Consider the following 18,323-nt stretch of genomic DNA (forward strand, 5'->3'; position numbering starts at 1 on the left):
TGCCTTACGCCTGGAGATTGGCTTATGGTCTAAGCACATGGACAGAACCATTCCATTTCCTGCCTTTGTTTTCAGGTGCCATGCCCTTTCCGAATAAACATGATTTTTCTGGCAGTATGTCTGCATATGCCTCCTGCATAAATACATCTCCCATTTGTGTCAAGATGCTGTTCGAGTTTGTGTGCTTCAGTTTGATGGGTTTTCCCTGTGGAGACTTAACTCATTTGGGCCACTGCCTTGGTCTGAACTTCGATACCAAAATGTTGTGCTTGGTGAACCAAACTCTCCCTTCCACAAATGTGCAGTGAGACCCAGCCCCCTCCATTCTCACTCAAAACTGTCAGGCCTGCTGCTCCTTCTGGTCACAGTGCTCCTGTTTCTTTCCTATTTGGTAATGTTTCAACAAAAATGCTGTTCAAAACTTCCTTGAAAGCCAGTTATGCTGCAGCTCTTGCAGACTGCAGCATCAGAGCTACGTGGTCATCAGTTCTTGTGGGCAATGTGAAATGCTCATGCGTGACGTTGCTGTGTGATACTGGACTCTTCATATTCAGCTCTGTGAGTAGTATCTAGCTTAATCCCCAGAAGTACGCTCTGTAGTGACCTGCTTTTGCCATCCTTCCATTCACATTTGTAATTTTTTCCCCACATGCTTTAGAAGTCTAGTCTGCGATGGCAAAAGAGGTTTGTTAACCAGGCTACTACAGGTCATGAAGAAGGAACCAGCTGAGTCCTCTTTCAGGTGGGATCCATTTACACTGGTATATGTGGTTTTTTGGTGGGGTGGGAAGACTTGCTAGTCTTCAGAGTTCATGGCAGCTGAAGTACTTTCCATTGTGAGAAGACTTAAAATGTTCTGATTTGGTTTCTCTGGTAGTGTGAGTGGAAAAGTTACTATTCTATGGACTCGCTTTACATCTCTTCACTTTCACGTTGATACTAAATGGACAGGGAAACTTAGTTTTGTCTGAGGTGTATGTAGTAAAGTAACTTTTCCCAATGAGATATAGCCTTGTTGAATTAGTATTTGAATTTATATTTGTCTCAGGTTTTGGCAAGCAAGGGCAGTTGAGAGTTTTCTACGAGGTGCCACTTCTTATGCAGACCAGATGTTCCTGCTAAAGAGAGGACTCTTGGAGGTAATAACCTAGATATCTGCTCTGGCACAAATACACTGTAACAAACTTAGCCTATATCTCCATGGGAACTGGTGGGCTTAATTTTTAAGAAAATCCAGGAAGCTTAAAAAACAAGTGCTAGAATTCACTGCAGCAGTAGGCAGATCTTGTACCGAATACAACATCTTTTGAGAGGTGTAGCTCTGGTTTCAATATCAAGGTAAACTTTTAAGGGGGTGATTGGTAAATCTGTGATTTATAGCAACCTGAAATGTACATGATCATAGTTGCTAGGTTTCAATCCAACTCTGGAAACTGGTACAGTTACTTGCAGTATCCAGATGCTAAGTGATTTATATCTACCTTAGATTCAGATCTTCGATACTCCATTTGTGGGTGCTATGGAAAAAATCACCTGATTTACCTACTCTAAAAAGAATGAAATCTGGATAAACTTTTTGAAGCAGTAATTGGATCAAAAGCATTTGAATCTGAGTTTACTGGTGACTTAGGCTAAAATGTGGTGGTCACACACTTTCCTTTCTTGCCAGCATATTCTCTACTGCATCGTTGACAGTGAGTGCAAATCACGGGATGTGCTTCAGAGTTACTTTGATCTGCTGGGAGAACTAATGAAATTCAACATTGATGCTTTCAAGAGGTTCAACAAATATATCAACACAGATGAGAAGGTAAATCTCTTCAAAAAACAACCACCCTGCTCTGTGCCAAATACCAGGTGTAATGCTGTGATGTACATGGGTTAATTTGCCCCTTTCCTTTTTCTGGGCAGGAGCAGAAGCAATTTATAATTTGGGGGTTGAGGGCTCATAGTTACCTCTAAAATGAACAGGGCATCTGTACTTCTGAGCTACTGTTTTAGGTAGTCTACAGACTTGGATGCACAACACCTGTTCAGGATGTGACCTGGCATCACTGCAAGCAGTGTAGCTAGAGATTTAGTCCTTTAAAACAAAAGCTCAAATTCTTGAGCACAGTTATGCAGTAACTTTTCCAAAGGTCATTTGTGTGGTCACATAATTGTATTCGTCTCAGGGCCTTGTCTGCAGACCTACCTGCAAGTGGACAGCTAATCCTAATTACTGTTCACGCCATGGGTAATATCCAGCTTGTTAACCACATACAATGCTCTCAAAGTATATGAAACTCTGCTCCACAAGTGCCTATCAGTATAGAGCATATCACTTTTGCAAACATAGCACTAAAATGTCTGTCTTTAGTTTCAGATCTTTTTGAATCAGATCAACAGTTCACTGGTTGACTCAAACATGTTGGTTCGCTGCATTACATTGTCCCTGGACCGATTTGAGAACCAGTCTGATATTAAAGGTAAAGAAAGACTTGGCATTTCTTTGAGAGATTGTGATCAGGCTTTAAAATCCTTAGCAGGAGTGTGTCTCTCAGATGCATGACTTAGCCCATGTGCTTACTGGGTGTGAGCACCGGTTCTTTTTCCTGCGCTGCCCACATTGTCAGCTGGGATGGCCTTCAGCTGCATACCACCCGGCAGTAAAAAAAACACTGTGGCTGAAGACAATCTGTCCTCAGGACAGCCATCTTTTTCAGCCAGAAGCCTCCCTTGTCTCTGTTCGGAGAGAAGCACAACCTATCTGCAGCTCTGAATATGACGGCTAGTCTTGCATTAGGTTCAAGAACTACTGTCTTCCCCTTGCATCCAGATTTTAAGAATGACAGTTTCATTTTTTTTTGTATCTAAATTCTGCAAACCTAATAATCTGGTTTTCTTTCCTATAGTTGCAGAAGTCTTGTCCGAGTGCCGCCTGTTATCATACATGTCTCAGATGTCCATGAGAATGTCCTTCCTTTTCCGCCTCATTAATATTATTCATGTACAGACACTCACACAGGTAAAGAGCTGACATTAAAATATGATCACTGTAATCATTCATTATGTGTATTAATGGGTTTGGGCGTCTGACTTCTTTTCAAGACGTGCTTGTTTTTATTGTGCACTAGGCATTAGAAGCATTTCTTTTGGATAGCTTTGGACCCTAAATGAATTCTATATTCATTTCATGGAATACTTAATCTCTGCATTTTTCTGTAACTTGATTTACCATGTCTCCTTTATTTTAGGAAAATGTCAGTTGTTTGAACACAAGCTTAGTTATCTTAATGCTGGCCCGAAGGAAAGACAAACTACCCTTTTACCTGCACACGCTGCAAGAGATGGAATACATGGAAAAATATCCAGGGTTCATCCTGAACAACTTTCATAGTCTCCTGCGATTCTGGCAACAGCATTACCTCAACAAGGACAAAGACAGCACCTGCTTAGAAAATGTATGTGTTTGATCTCCTACTGCCCTAGGGGAGAACCATCGTAGTTTTAGTGGCCCAACCTGCACAAATGGAGAAATGGGAAGTTTTGAAGGCAGTAAGAAAATGGAACTTCCTAAAGTGCTTTTATAGTATCTTAGCAATCCAGTGCCAGGGTGCACATGATCAGAAGAGCGTGAGGCAACTGTAGGGCTTGGATCTGTTCTATCGTCTGATCTGATCAGATCAGAGATGGCAGACCTCTGAGGCACTCTGGCCAGGTTTCTGAGGAGTCAGTGCAGAATTGTTCCCTAGAAAGTGTACTGTTCTAGAGCTGTGCCATAAATGTCCCAAGCAATGGGCTTCTTCCACTTACCCCTCCCCAAGGAGTGTGTGAGAGGAGCTATTATGCCATTTTCATAGATTTCAATATCAGGAAGCTTTTCATGCTATTCAGGCCAACTTTTCCCTAATTTATGCTAATGCACCTGTCTGTCCCACATGGTCACACTTCCCCCATAGATACCCAAGCGATTCAAATACAGGTCTTAAGCTTTCACTCTAACACAACCCTTCCTGCTCGTTAATCTGTTGATGGTGCTCTTCTCTTAACTCCCTCTAACTTGTCAATATCTCAGTGTTAGAATGTTAACCCGTATAATTCTAACACTAAAAGTAAATGATGCTCCTCTTTGGTGGCTTATAAGTTCTGATCCGTTAACAGTCTAAATGGAACTCTTCCTTGCCCCTTTGTATCTGTACAAGGTAATGTACCCTGGCTGGAAAAACAGCTGAATTGTCCTGTGCACCTTGGTGGCAGTAGTCATTGGTAGCTTGGACAGTACTGAAGGGAATAGCCCCATCTCAATAGCTTTACTTACAGAAAATCCTGTCTTAATTGGATCAAATGACGGGTAGGTTCAACCACTTTAGGTGTCCAGTCTTCCTGTTGTTTAGTCTAATATTAAATTAAACCTTAATTTTCCTTGTGCTCAATTTTTCCATTAGTCTCATGTTAGCTTCCCCGCCCCTTTGTACGACAGCTCACTTCTCAACCTCCATGCCATCTATGTCGTTTATATTCTTCCTAAGCACTATGTGTAAATGATTCTTTTAAAGCATGTACTCAAGCTGAAGTCCTCTAAAATAGAGAGGTAGGAGGAGTGTTCAAAACACGTCTAAAATTCAGCATTTGTCTGTCAGCTTTGACCCAACCCAAGACCCAAAGATACATCTCCATTAGGGCTTTCAAACTATTAAAAAAAAATTAATTGCGATTAATCACACTGTTAAACAGTAATAGAATACCATTTATTTAAATATTTTTGGATGTTTTATACATTTTCAAATATGTTGACTTCTATTACAACACAGAATACAAAATGTAGTGCTCACTTTATATTTATTTTATTACAAGTATTTGCACTGTAAAAAAACAAAAGAAATAGTATTTTTCAATTCACCTAATAAGTACTGTAGTGCAATCTCTTTATCATGAAAGTTGAACTTACAAATGTAGAACTATGACAAAAAAAAAAACCTGCATTCAAAAATAAAACAATGTAAAATTTCTGAGCCTGACAAGTCCGCTCAGACCTACTTCTTGTTCAGCCAATTGCTCAGAAAAACCAGTTTGTTTATGTTTGCAGGAGATAATGCTGCCTGCTTCTTGTTCACAATATTACCTGAAAGTGAGAACAGGCGTTCACATGGCACTGTTGTAGCCAGCCTCTCAAGATATTCCTGTGCCAGATGCACTAAAGATTCGTATGTCCTTTCATGCTTCAACCACCATTCCAGATGATATGCGTCCATGCTGATGATGGGTTCTGCTCAATAATAATCCAAAGTAGTGCAGACTGATGCATGTTCATTTTCGTTATGAGTCAGATGCCACCAGCAGAAGGCTGATTTTCTTTTTTGGTGGTTCGGATTCTGTAGTTTCCACATCCGAGCGTTGCTCTTTTAAGACATGCTCCACACCTCATCTCTCTCTTGGATTTTGGAAGGTGCTTCAGATTCTTAAACCTTGGGTCGAGTGTTGTAGCTATCTTTAGAAATCTCACATTGGTACCTTCTTTGCGTTTTGTCAAATCTGCGGTGAAAGTATTCTTAAAACGAACAACATGTGCTGTGTCATCATCCGAGACTGCTATAACATGAAATATATGGCAGAAAGCGGGTAAAACACAGAGCAGGAGATGTACAATTCTTCCCCATGGAGTTCAGTCACAAATTTAATTAACTCTTTATTCTTTGTAACAAGCGTCGTCAGCCTAGAACAGGGATCTCAAAATGGAATCACCAGGAGGGCCCCATGAGGACTAGTACATTGGCCTGGGGGCTGCATCACTGACACCCCCCGCCTCCACTGCCCCTTGCCCCGCCCCCACTCCACCCCTTCCATGAGGCCCCATTTCACCCCCTTCCCCAAAGTCCCCACCCCAACTCCACTCCCTCCCTGCCCCTATTCCAACCCTTTCCCCAAATCCCTGCCCCTGCCCTGCTTCCTCCTCGAGCACGCAGCTCCCCGCTCCTCCCCCCTCCCTCCTGGAAAGCGCTAAGTGCTGCCAAACAGCTGTTTGGTGATGGGAAGTGCCTGGAGGTAGGCAGAGGAGCAGGGATGCAGCGTGCTGGGGAGCAGGGGGGAGGGGAGCTTGGAAGCCTGCAGGAAATAACCCCGCAGGCCGCATGTTTGAGACCCCAGCATAGAAGCATGTCCTCTGGAATGGTGGCCAAAGCATGAAGAGGCATATTAATGCTTAGCATATCTGGCACATAAATGCTTTGCAATGCCGGCTACAAAAGTACCATGCAAATGCCTGTCCTCACTTTCTGGTGACATTGTAAATAAGAAGAGGGCAGCATTATCTCCTGTAAATGTAAACAAACTTGTTTGTCTGAGTGATTGGCTGAACAAGAAGTAGGACTGAGTGGACTTACAGGCTGTGAAGTTTTATGTTTTGGTTTTCAGTGCAATTCTTTATTTAACCAAAAAAAAATCCACATTTGTAAGTTGCACTTTCATGACAAAATAGTGCAATCTTTCTACTTGTACTTGTATGAGGGGAATTGAAAAACACTATTTCTTTTCATTTTTACAGTGCAAATATTAGTAATAAAAAATTATACACTTTGATTTTATTTACAATACAGAATACATTATATAAGAATGTAGAAAAACTTCCAAAATATTTAATTTCAATTGGTATTCTATAGTTTAACAGTGCGATTAAAACTGTGATGAATCGCAATTTTTTAAATTGTGATTTTTATTTTTAAGTTAATTGCTTGAGTTAACTGCAATTAATCAACAGCCCTAATCTCCATGAAAAGGAAGTGTAAAATCCAATGGGAAACTGAACAAGCAAACATCCTCTGTAGTATCTAACCCGGCATCGACACTTCCTGCAAGTGAATGAGAAACCTATTAGGAATGGCAGGCTATAAATAGATATGAACCTGACCGTCTGGGTTGCTTGTTCAGATGAGGTACAAATGTAAACGGCATATATCCTGGATGTCAGTTAGTGTTATTGGCAGCATGGTGGCACGTTACTCAACACTTCCTATTATACGACCCTTTTTTCAGTGACTCGTAACTTCTTTTGCCAGATTTTTAACTGTTTTTGGGCTGAAATTTTCCATGCCAGGTGTGTGTCTCAGGCTGATTATTTTGGGGGGAGAAAAAAAGGTTTAGCCATTTCTGAGAATGAGCCATGGGGAATTTTTTTTTAACTCGTGTTAAAGTTCCCCTGCATTTGCAGTTCCTGGCTTTTGCGGGCCCTGCCAGTTCCAGGCATCTGAACTGAGAGCAGGGAGGAAGCCTTTCCTCTCTGGTGCTCTCAATGACACCCCCCCCCCCCCGCTGTGCCCAGGCAGTTAGTGGGAGGAGGCTGCCTGATGAGATTGCAGAGGACCTTGCTGGACAGGGGGGAGTGGGTGGAAATAGATGGCGGCAAAAAGTTTAAGTGGGGAGGGGAAAATTGGGATTGGAGGCTGGTGGGGATGAGGGAAGGGAGCTGGGGGGTGTCTGGGTCTCTGAGCCTGGGGAAGGAGGCTAATCAGATGTGAAGCCGTGTGTACAAGTGGGGGAAAGAGACAGATGAGATGGGCAGAGACTGGAACAAGGAGGGTGTGTGAGAAGAATGAAATTGGATGAGGGAGGTGGGGATGGGGAAATGTGGGTTTGGGCACAACTGGAAGCTAGAGTATGTGGAGGGAGACAGATTGGATGGGGAGCCAGGGTACAGGGAACTGGGACTGGCTGGGGACAAGGGGATAGGGACACCGGGATGGAGGAGAATAGGGGGTTGAAGCTAGGACTGGTTCAGCAAGGAGACTGGGAACAGGCCTGAGAAGCCTAAGGAGATGAGACTGGAACTGGCTTGGGACAAGGAGCCAGGGTGGAGGAAGAGACAGGACTGGGACAGAAGGGCTATTCTAGAGCACACTTCCCTCCACTGCCTAGATTGGAACCCAAGGTTCCCAAGTCTCTCTCCATCTCTCTGCTGTCCCATCCACCAAGTGCTGGTCCACAAACTACTCCTGCTCCCAGTTACTCTGGGTGGGAATCTAAAGGCTCCAGCCCTTCTGCTGAACTCTGGGGCTGTCAGGCTGATGACAACACATCATGAAATTTGTTTTTTGGTTTTCTTTATTTAAAAAAAAAGGGGGGGGGTAGGAAATTATCCACATAAAAGCTGAAAAAGGAAGTTGCGAAGTCAAGCGCTCAGAAGATAGGAAAAGCCAAGATGAAGGTTGTCAGTCCAACCTTTACATGGCCCTCTTGTGCATATGCATTGATACTCTTCAGTACATGATCACATACTATTTTTCCCCCACTGGACCCGCCTCATTCAGCACAGAAGCAGGACCTGCTCTGGGGATGAGTCAGGGTTGTGTAGTGAAAGAGGTTGTTGTCTGTGCGATCCTGCTTCATTTGTTACAGACCTGGGAAGGTGTGATGCATGCTGGTGGTGCCCAGGGCTGTGAGGCACCTTGCTGCCACCTGCCCTTAGCCTGAGGACTTAACCTGTGCCTGCCCACGGTCAGCCCCCTGTCTCCACCAGCCACAGGCAACACAAGCACTCCCCTCTCAGCCCAGGCAGGCTCTGCTGTCCCTGTGCAGGTAAGCAACAGGCACACTCCAACTCCTGCGTATTCCAAGTGTCCCATGCAATGTCCAGCCCCTGCTCCACTGGACGCTCACAGGATTACCAGACCTGCTGTTCCCAAAGGAACAGAACACCCCGCCTTACTAGTTACACCTCAGGACACAGCGCCGCTTCACATGCAGCACTGACACTTGCTTTCTTTATAAACAAATCTGTTTAATAAAGAATAGGGAGTCAAAGTATAGCAAACAAACGCTGGGATCAGAGTTGCATATACAGTAAAATAACACATTCTAGAGCCTAAACCTGACGCAGAAGATGCCATCTTGTCTAATAAGGTCCTGCTTACTTAAAGTCCTTCGTACAGCTTTTACAACCTGGATGGCTGAGACCCTCCTTTCATAAATCAAACCCTGCTGGCAGCTTGCCTCCCCCGCTAAAGAGTGCCAGGGCATCTTTCTGCACCCTAGGTATACTGGGCCACCTGTAAACAGTATCATTCCCAACTGCCCCTGTTAATTTCTTCTCCCAATGTCTCGGCTATCTCTCCTTTGCACCTGACTCAGTGTGCAAATAGACTCCCATTGGAAGACGCGCAATGGTCAGCCAGGGAGATAAGTGTCTCCCATCTCCTATCTGGTGGAACCTGTCTTAAGGCATGTTACCTCTGGGTGCGCTGCCAGTAACTGCCCGGTTTTAAGAACATTTTCTATATAATACATCTGCATATATACACGTACGCTTTGCAGCAATTTAAGATGATCACTGTGACAGGCTTTCAGCACAAACCATACATGGCCCTTTTTGTTAAACTTGTATGTAAATACCAGACCCAGGGGATCCTTGTAAGCCTTATGCACCTCTGTGGCCCCTGCCACTTGACACCGAGAGGCCCTTGGGTCAGAGAAGGTGTGTAGTGAATGAGGCTGGGCATTGCAGGAAGAGCAAGGCCAATCTCATGGTTAAAGCAGTGGGAATTGTATTCTCTCTGCCTCTGCCATTGAATTCCTGTGTGGTCCTGGGCAAGTCACTTAAATCAAACCTGTTACGGGGGGTCACTTTCTGGGTGCTCAACTTGAAATGCTGATGCCTGATTTGCAGAAGTCCTGGGCACTTGCAGCTGACACTGGGAGCCTGACGATGTTCAGTGCTGTACAACGCTGAGCACTCTGAAAAGTCAGGTCCTCAGTGTTTCAAATTGGTCATCCACAATTCGTGGAGAATTTTGACCTTAATCTCGGTCTCTCTTCTCCCTCTGTAAAATGGGATATTTATTTTCTGTATTATAATACCACCCTCTCAGATGACAGTGTTTTATGAAAATAAACTGTTCGAGGCACTCAGTACTAGAGTGATGAGTGCCCTGAGAAAGCCCACGAGGAAATTAATAATTGTCTTACGAGCAAGGCTTGAATAGTGCCTAGTAAGGCCTGGGCCCCACCTTAAACAATGAGAAATCAAAAGATGGAATCACTTTGTTCAGTGCTCACTGTCCCTCCTGTGCACTGAATGGGGTCCTGTGAGTAAAAACACAATTAGGCTGTATCATCTTGAATGGTCCCTTCAAGTATATGCTAACTACTTCTGCTAAACGATCCATTTAATCTTGTATTTAGCTGGGACCTTGTCTACGCTAGAATTTCCTTCAGTATGACTTGCATCATGCAGGGGTGTGAATAATCCACACCTTGAGCAACGTAAATTACACTGACCTAAGTGCCAGTGTAGGCAGCCCTGTGTCAGGCAGGAGAGCTTCTCCCACCGACATGGCTACTGCCACTCGCGGGAGGTGGAGTCGTGAAGCTGACAACTTAGAGCATTGGCTTAGTGTATCTGTACCAGAAGTGCAGCGCTTCTAGTGTAGATATACCCCGAGTGCTTTTCCCAGCCTTGAGGAGGAGTTCTGTGTAGCTCGAAGGCTTCTCTCACCACCAGAGCCTGGTCCAATAAGAGCTCCCCTCCCCCACCTCATCTGTATCCTCACACACATGCATGAGGGGGCTGAATTAGGGTTACCCAGGGAACCCTTCCTAACCTGAGTGCTTGATCTAGCAGTCTTTATGTTCTTTTCCCATGGTTTGTGTAATATATATAATACTAGGTTTCAGAGTAGCAGCCGTGTTAGTCTGTATTCGCAAAAAGAAAAGGAGTACTTGTGGTGAGCTGTAGCTCACGAAAGCTTATGCTCTAATAAATTTGTTAGTCTCTAAGGTGCCACAAGTACTCCTTTTCTATATATAATACTAATTCACTTCCAGTATTGATGGTATAATATTTACAAACAATCCATGTTAATGAATGTTTGCATAGGTAAGGACACTTATTTCTTAATTATTTTTATAGTAGTAAGTTGGCTGTGGCATCTAGCCACTGAAGTGCCAGGGATGGGTGCAAGGAGCCAGAAAGCATCTGGGTCAGCAGCCTGCAATATGCTGCTGTGTTGGTTTCCCTACAAAGTCCATCAGTGTAGGTTTCTGTACATTAACCTCACTCCCAAGTCCCCTCCTAAACAGCTGTTATCCTAGGAGCAGGCTAGCAAGCTTGCGTAATAGCCTGTGTTCCTTACCTGAGACCACTAAAGCCATGTGCCTGAGCTGGGAGGGGGCATAGCTAGAAGGGCCTGGGATGGTGAGGCACTTGAACTCCACAAAATGAAAGAGGGAGAAGTGGAAGGATGCGGCAACGGGCAGGAGCTGAGTTTATGCTGCATGCAAGGTGCAGACTTGTGATTTGAGAAGTTTCTGATCTTTACTTCTGCTTGGCATTCCTTGTTGGACTTGAATGACAAGCTAAAACCAGTCTTCGAGCCTGTAGATTACTCGGTGCACAATGGAGCTCCTTGCAATGCACAGGCACTGCATTGTCTTACCTGTTTGTGCAGTTAATACCCAATGACTGCTTCTCATTGTGTGCCTCATTGTCTTGCTAGAGATGCTAGCACATCTCTGAAACTGCCATAGCATATCGCGCTCTGCCACTGTTGTGTTCCACTTCAGCTTGGCACATGGCTGTCAGTCCATCCTGTCTCTTGAAACTGACACGCTGGCATGTCTGGTCCGTCTCATGAAGGCACCAGCTGAGAGCCGTCTACATGAGAGAACTGTATTGTCAGGCATAACCATTGCATTGCTCTCTTGGTGCCTTGTCTGCCGTATGAAGGAACTGACCGTTCTATGACATTAATGAAAACATGCACTTAAGCCAGTGCCTGTGCTGTGCATTCGCAGCTGTTCAGGTAGAGGGTGACTTTGTGTCAGCTCCACTTGGGCCTGGGGTTGAGCCATATAACTGGTTATCACCACAGTGTAGCCAGCCCCAAGCTTCCTGGCTCGGATACCATAGTGGTGCCTGCTCATTGCAGGAGACCAGGCAAAAACCGGGCATGTGAACAGAAACGGAGTTCTTAGGATTGGTCCTGTGTGCTGTGTAAGGGAAGCCATGTGCTCCACTGTGTGCATGGCTGCATAATCGTCATGTCCTTGGCAGAAGCAGTGCCCCACCCTATGCCCTCCCCTGGCTTGCTCTATACATAAGGGGACAGTGCAATCACCTCCCTGCACCAAGTTCTACGTGGCTTTCCTTGTGTGGGTGAGTTGGAGCACCCTCTTACACCTCTGCCTCATGCCCACCTACCCTGCTGCGGACCTGCCAGGGAGTGGGAGTGGAGCTGTGCCACAGCAGGGGCAGGTGCCTGCCACCCCATTGTGAGCGAAAAGGACCTAGGAGACAGGACCATACTTAGGACTGGGGCCATATGTCAGCTGCTCCTGCAGCCTGGAAGAATCCTGTCACCTTGTTCTGTGACAGCAGGTTCCATGCATTGCATGCAGCTCTACAGCTTGTCGTATGGAGACCTCTCACTTAGGCAGTAACCCCTCTGTCCTGTCCAATTCATCTTTGCCCCGTGAAGCCCACTGCCAGTCCTGCACGCCCGAAGCTAGCTGCTGGGCTCACTCTGGCCCTGTGTTTTTTCAACTTGTCCACTTACATCTGGACTAGAAGGTGCACTGCTAGCCTGCTAGAGTTTACTAAGGTAGGTTCATCTCAGTGGGTCTCTCCATTGAGAGCACGCTCTGTAGGGATCCCTACTCCGCACCTTTAATGCCTCCTCCTGCAGTAGGTCTGTGGCAGTGGAGTTGGCTCCCCTTGCCATCCATCTCTCAGTGCAGATCTAGTGGGACTGTTGCACCTCTCCCCTTTCCTTGGCTGGATCCCCTCTACTATTGTCTGGTTGGAGGAGAAGTTGGTTCTGTTTATAAATATCGTCTCAGCTGTGAGACAAGAAGAAAGGAAGAGCCCTGTGGTTTGGGGTGCTATAAAAACAAAGTACTGCTTCCCATATTAATCTTTTATCCAGATATTTATTGGTGCAGGCTGGCTTCCGTACATACAAGCATCATCTGGTTTGTGCGGGATACGTTTCCATTGTGTGGGATAGCTTTCCTAAAGCCGAGTAGGATAATGGTAAACTGACGGTTATGAGGTTGGCCTGATGAGCAAATCAGACCCGAGTGTAAGATGACTTTCAGGTTTCCCTCTGCTTGGTGCACAGGAGAAGGGAGATCTGGTTCATGTTCGTAGCTCATACTTTGGGGGCAACTCGGGTTCATGCTAATGAACTTCAGGGTTATTTGCAGCCTGTCACCTAATTAGACTTTTCCCCCCCTTCTTTCTCTCCCCACAGAGTTCATGTATTAGTTTTACCTACTGGAAAGAGACTGTATCTATACTGCTTAGTCCCGACCAGACATCACCCTGTGCCATAATTAGCTATATTGACGAGGCGTATATGGACATTGACAGAGATTTTACTGAGGAGTGATTCTTCAGACTGGCTTCAAATGGACAGCGCTTGGAGGGTATCTGGCAGATGGTGGATTTTCAGGGATACATTGCGTGTGTGTGTGTGTGTGTGTAGGCTTGGAACCATGGATGTTACTGCTTTGTTAAAGACTCTTCCCCCACCTCTGATCTCTGAAGGACAGGACTTCGTAAGCTATCTGGGTGACATTCAGGGACGGAGCTTCCAGTTGTTTGGGGATAAAAATAATCCCCTGCAAAAAGTAGCCTTTTTTCTGGCACCCTGAGTGCAGTGTGGCTAGACAAGGATACTCCACATTAGTTGTGGCTTCTCCTTGTGGCCACCCGAATTAGCACGTTAAAAAGCACAGCAAAGGCCCCAGGCCATCCAAACCAAGGTCTGACAGGCCAAACACATGCAGATGCACTCCACACATCTACTAGGAGCAATCTTTTCAGGGTTGGGTGTGTCGGGCTGTGGGGATCAGGGTGGGTTAGATTGTGTGTGGTTTTGAATTCCTGGATGCTGTAGCTCTGTTCACCTTTTTACCATCCACTTTTGGATTGTTTGGTGATAAATCTGTTTAGCCCACATCTGTCTGTGCTGTTGCATTAGGAGGTAACCTCTGCTCCTGCTCTCCCCAGCTGCTCCTTGCTGTCAGAAGGTGGTGGTCAGTGCTGCAAAGAGCAGCAACATTTCAGTGAGGGGGAAATTGCAGTCCGGGGCCTACATTTGACCAGGCATTAACAGATTAAAATGTACTGATTTTCAAATTTGTGACTTGTTCCTTCTTGGGTTACTAATCTGGTTTTAAAATTGCCTTCAGGAGTACTGCTTTTGCTGCAAGGTTCTCCACTCTTGAACATGGCGAGTGCTAACCAGCTGTGCCAGGAAACCTAACACCGGAGTCTAAGCTTGCAGTCTTCAATACCTTAAATCAACATACCAACATTAATTTCAAAGTGCAATATTGACTTGGAGATGTCAGGTTTTTCCTAGAATTGTTGTTTTAATCAGAGTAACAGTGCTAGATGCTGGGAATAAAAGACCTTTGATCAAAATAATTTTGTAAAGTATGTTTTAAAAAAACAAGTTTGGCAAAAATCTGACTGCTTTGCTTAGCTTTGCCTGAGTTTGCGATTCCTAATCAACAGCATCAGACCACATCGTTCAAAGGCCAGATGCTGGATGTGGCCTGCGATTTCTTGGAATGAAATAAGTCAGTGCAGTGCTGAAGCATCGTTGAGCCACTGCATTTAAAGCAAATCTCATGCCTCTGTGGCTTACATTGAAACCCATTTTCCTATTCTTCCCCCAAACTTTATCTGTGAATTTTAATTATTTAGGTTTTAAGTTTACACTAATATTTGGTAATTCAGACAGTTAATGGGAAACATCCTTCAAACATATTGCAGTGAGTGCAAGTGAGAGTATCTCTGACCTGCAGTGTCCTCCCCTTCTGTGACCAGCACCTCCTTCCCTAAGACTTTATCTGCAGCCAGAAGGAAGGGAGAGCAATTACTGTGTAGCCAGTCTGGGCACAGACACAATGATTGTCTGAATTTGTAGGACCTTTGCCAGCAAAGGGAATACAAATCTTTGGATCCCTGAAGCAGGGGTTGAATGTGCAGGGCAGATGTTTAGCCCCTGACATTAGATTGTACCGTCTGTAAAACTTGATTCTGAAGAGCGTTGACCTGTTTGTAATTGGAGTTGCCTTTGAAATGGCTACGCTGTTAGAACTGAGTGTATGCTGCAATGCCCAGGCTAGTCTTAATCCATACTTCAGTGTCCGCCCCAGGCAGTTCACATTCAGACTGACTAGTAAAACGAAGAGTGAGGAGCAAGGGGCAAACAAGTTCCAAAACTGCTGAGCCAGTGCATCCAACTGGAGCTTTAACCGAGTTTATAAGGAGCTATTAATGTCTTCCCCCGAGGGATTTCCTTCCCCTAGGGAGATTTTTACTTAAACACACAGCTCCAGCAGATGCCATTCCTCTAAAACGAGGCGACACATTGGGAGAATCTTTTGCCATGACAGCTGCAACTCTCCATCAGCTTTCTCGCGGGAGCAAATTTCTTTTCCATCTGCCCTTTTATTTTTTTGTCTTGTTTTTCTTGGGATATTTGTGGGTTTGGTGAATCTTTGCTTATTCTTAACTGTAATAGATGTACACTTAAAATAAATGCTTCAAATGTAAAGGCTTTTAAGTTACAAGAATGCCTTTTCCCTAATCTAGCTAATTGTTGCATCCAAAGATTGATGCTATGAATCAGCAGAGAATATATTTTATTCTTAACTTGATCTGTGTGTTTCTGGAACTTACAGGTAGGGGCCAAGCTGTGTTTGCCCTTGTTTTAGACATCCCCCTCTTCATGTATTTTAGCAGCTCCAGGGACTGATCTTGGAGCCAGGGCTCTTTCATCACTTGGTTCTGATTAAACTGGCTTGGTTTGGACAGGTGTGCAGGAGCAGTCTCTCCTCCCACGAAGGAGCTGATCTGGCCTCCCTGGAAGGAATGCTCTGTCTGACTTATGTGAAGGGACAGAGGATCCTTCAGAAACTGAATGTTTCTAACAATTTTTTAGCTTTGTTTAAGGCACTAAATAGGTTGGGGTTAAAGCTCACATTCACTCTCTTGGCTTCCATGGAACTCTTCGTTCACATTAGCCGCTCGTATAAACCTACCCTGCAAACGGCCAGAGGTGGGTCGGTCCTTCATTCTTACTGTGGTAGCAACCTGTTACTCAATGAAAATGTCTCAGAGGAACGGTGTGAAGGCAGGAATGTTATTGTGATGGACCAGAGAGCTCGCTGCTGCAGTGCTGTCATTAGTGTGGTTTTCAGCAGCTCAAGTGATGGACTGTTGGGGGTGGTGGCGGGATCCCAGCTGGTTAATGTTCCCAGAATTCTACACTATCCCAAATGCATTGCTGAAGTTTTTGTTGCCCAGATTATTGCCAATTTACTAACTGCAAACAAGCGTATTAAATGGAAACTATTAAAGAACTCTATTTTAAAAGAAATGGGTGGAGAGATGTCTTTCTTTATAGGGGTCTTGCCTACTGTGGCGATAGGATCTATGCCTCATCCCTTCTTGAGTGCAGCGCTCTTTTATGTTGCAGTCCTCTGCAAATGCCTATGGGCTCACTTGCATTCTGCTCGCTCTGGTGGTCGTCCCTGCCTTGGGTGCTCTCTCGGCTGAAGTCTAAACTCCCTGCTGGATAGTGGGTGAGTGCTCTAGATTTTAACACTTCTTTTGACCAGATCCTAACCTCAGTTTGGCTTGTCCCCCTGCACAATTTGGCCATGCACAAGTTCTCTAAACCAGGTCTGAACAGTCTGCATGCAGTTCAGCGTACCCCATTTCTGAACCACAGGTGGGCAGGGCCTTAGGCAGTGACCGTACTTGTATAGAGCACCATAAGCCTGCCCACTGCCTTGCACACGTGCAAGGGCCAGGGTGGTGACCCCAAAAAGCTCGCTGTCTAAACTGCCAATGGCTGTGAACAGGAGAAAGGGCTTCTGAGCAACAGCTGTCGTGGAAAGTTTCCTGCCGCAGCAGCCAGGTGGGTGCTGGGAGAGACTGAGCAAAGATGGGGGTAAGTAAGGCCAGCTGCTAGGTGAGTCCTGAGGAGCGGGAGGCTGCCTCACACATGGGGGAAGGACTGTTCCAGGCATGGGGGAGCATGAAAACTAGCTGAGCCTAACAGGGCTATTCTGTTTTCTCCTGGGTTTTAAATGGCTTTGAGTGCTGCCTCCTTGGGAGCTGCCCTGCAGAGCAGAGAAAGACAGACCAGACTCCTGCCCTCTTAAGGCATGTCTGCACTGCAACATCACGCCCCTGGCTGGCTTGTGTCAGACTTTCTGGCTCAGGCTAGATCCCTGGCTCTGAGCCCGAGCAGCAGCAGGGTCCCTGAGCCCGAATGTGTCCACTGCAATTTTATAGCAACGTGAGCCTGCATCTGCTTCCACAGGCCAGTTGTAGGTGTTTTATTGCAGCATAGCTGCACCCTTACTGTGCATGGATTTGTCCATGCAGCCCCAGGAAAAGGGCCTGTTCAGTAGCATCTCCCCACTTCTTGTAGCTGGAGAACACGAGCGTGATCTGCAGTCACTTCCCCTTCAGTATCTGATCTGACTCTGGAATTGCATCTCGGGGACTTCAGCAGCCCTGTGTTCCCCTCTAGGCAAGAGGCTTTACAAGCCTCCCCACTCCCTCCAATGCCACTCGGGTTTGATCCTGAGGACAGAGAGTCAGGCCATGCTTGCTGCAAAAAGCAGTCTCGGGACGTGAACGTGGGTCACACATTTAAGATACTAGCACATTGCCCCAGTCGCTGCCTTCCTGTGTCCTGATGAAGACAGCCTTGGGGCAGGGTAGCAGGAGCTCTTCCTACAATGGAGCTGGCTCTGTGCTGAAATAGCCACTCCTTTGGCTCCTCCTGGGGCCTGCTCCAATAACTGATCTCTCCTCTCCCCTCCCCTGGCTTGTGTCCCTCTTGAAGTAGAGCAGGAGCAGGGCTGAAGCACTGCGCTAGGGAGCCAACATAGTTTGCTGAGCTGCTGCCAAAGCCGGGCCTGTTCTGCAGAGGGTTGGGACTCCCCAGCCAGTGCTTCTTGCAGGGGCTAAATGACAGCTGGGGTTTGTCTGCTACAGGGATACAAACCTGGGCTCTGGAGCTGGCCTGGCCTGTGCGATTTTAAACCAGTGTTAACTGTTAGTACCATACTCTCTATGTTCCCGTCCTTCGCTCCCATGTCCTCCATCGGGCTGCTCCCCGCACAGCCGTGTGTGCTCTGCCTCCCCACAGCCCCCTCTGGGGCTGATCCCAAAGGGTGACTAGGTCCTAGCCAGCAGCAAACTCCCAGCCTCCGTTCTCCTCACTGCTGGCTCTTGGCACATTCCTCTTGCAGGCCTGGTGCCAATCGTTCTTGGGCCAATGCAAGCCCTGCTGCACGGAGCTCCGCTACGGCTTCCCTCC

At 46.0% G+C, this 18,323-nt stretch overlaps 1 protein-coding gene across 4 annotated transcripts in view; it reads left to right on the forward strand.

Moving 5' to 3' along the window:
• Positions 1-16,360, forward strand: part of LOC119841766 (transient receptor potential cation channel subfamily C member 4 associated protein) — a 75,637-nt gene extending 59,277 nt beyond the window's left edge. For 3 of the 4 annotated variants that reach the window (XM_043495529.1, XM_038369356.2, XM_043495530.1), the window contains 7 exons: positions 659-742; positions 1,049-1,139; positions 1,670-1,810; positions 2,360-2,468; positions 2,895-3,007; positions 3,237-3,443; positions 13,221-16,360. In XM_043495529.1, the coding sequence (XP_043351464.1) occupies positions 659-742; positions 1,049-1,139; positions 1,670-1,810; positions 2,360-2,468; positions 2,895-3,007; positions 3,237-3,443; positions 13,221-13,358 (883 nt within the window). In that variant the 3' untranslated portion in view covers positions 13,359-16,360. The remainder of the gene's footprint in view (positions 1-658; positions 743-1,048; positions 1,140-1,669; positions 1,811-2,359; positions 2,469-2,894; positions 3,008-3,236; positions 3,444-13,220) is intronic. The other variant, XM_038369354.2, reaches the window with a different exon arrangement.
• The last annotated feature ends 1,963 nt before the right edge of the window (positions 16,361-18,323 follow it).

Source organism: Dermochelys coriacea, chromosome 13 (genome assembly GCF_009764565.3).
Source record: "Dermochelys coriacea isolate rDerCor1 chromosome 13, rDerCor1.pri.v4, whole genome shotgun sequence".
NCBI classification, from domain to species: Eukaryota; Metazoa; Chordata; order Testudines; family Dermochelyidae; genus Dermochelys; species Dermochelys coriacea.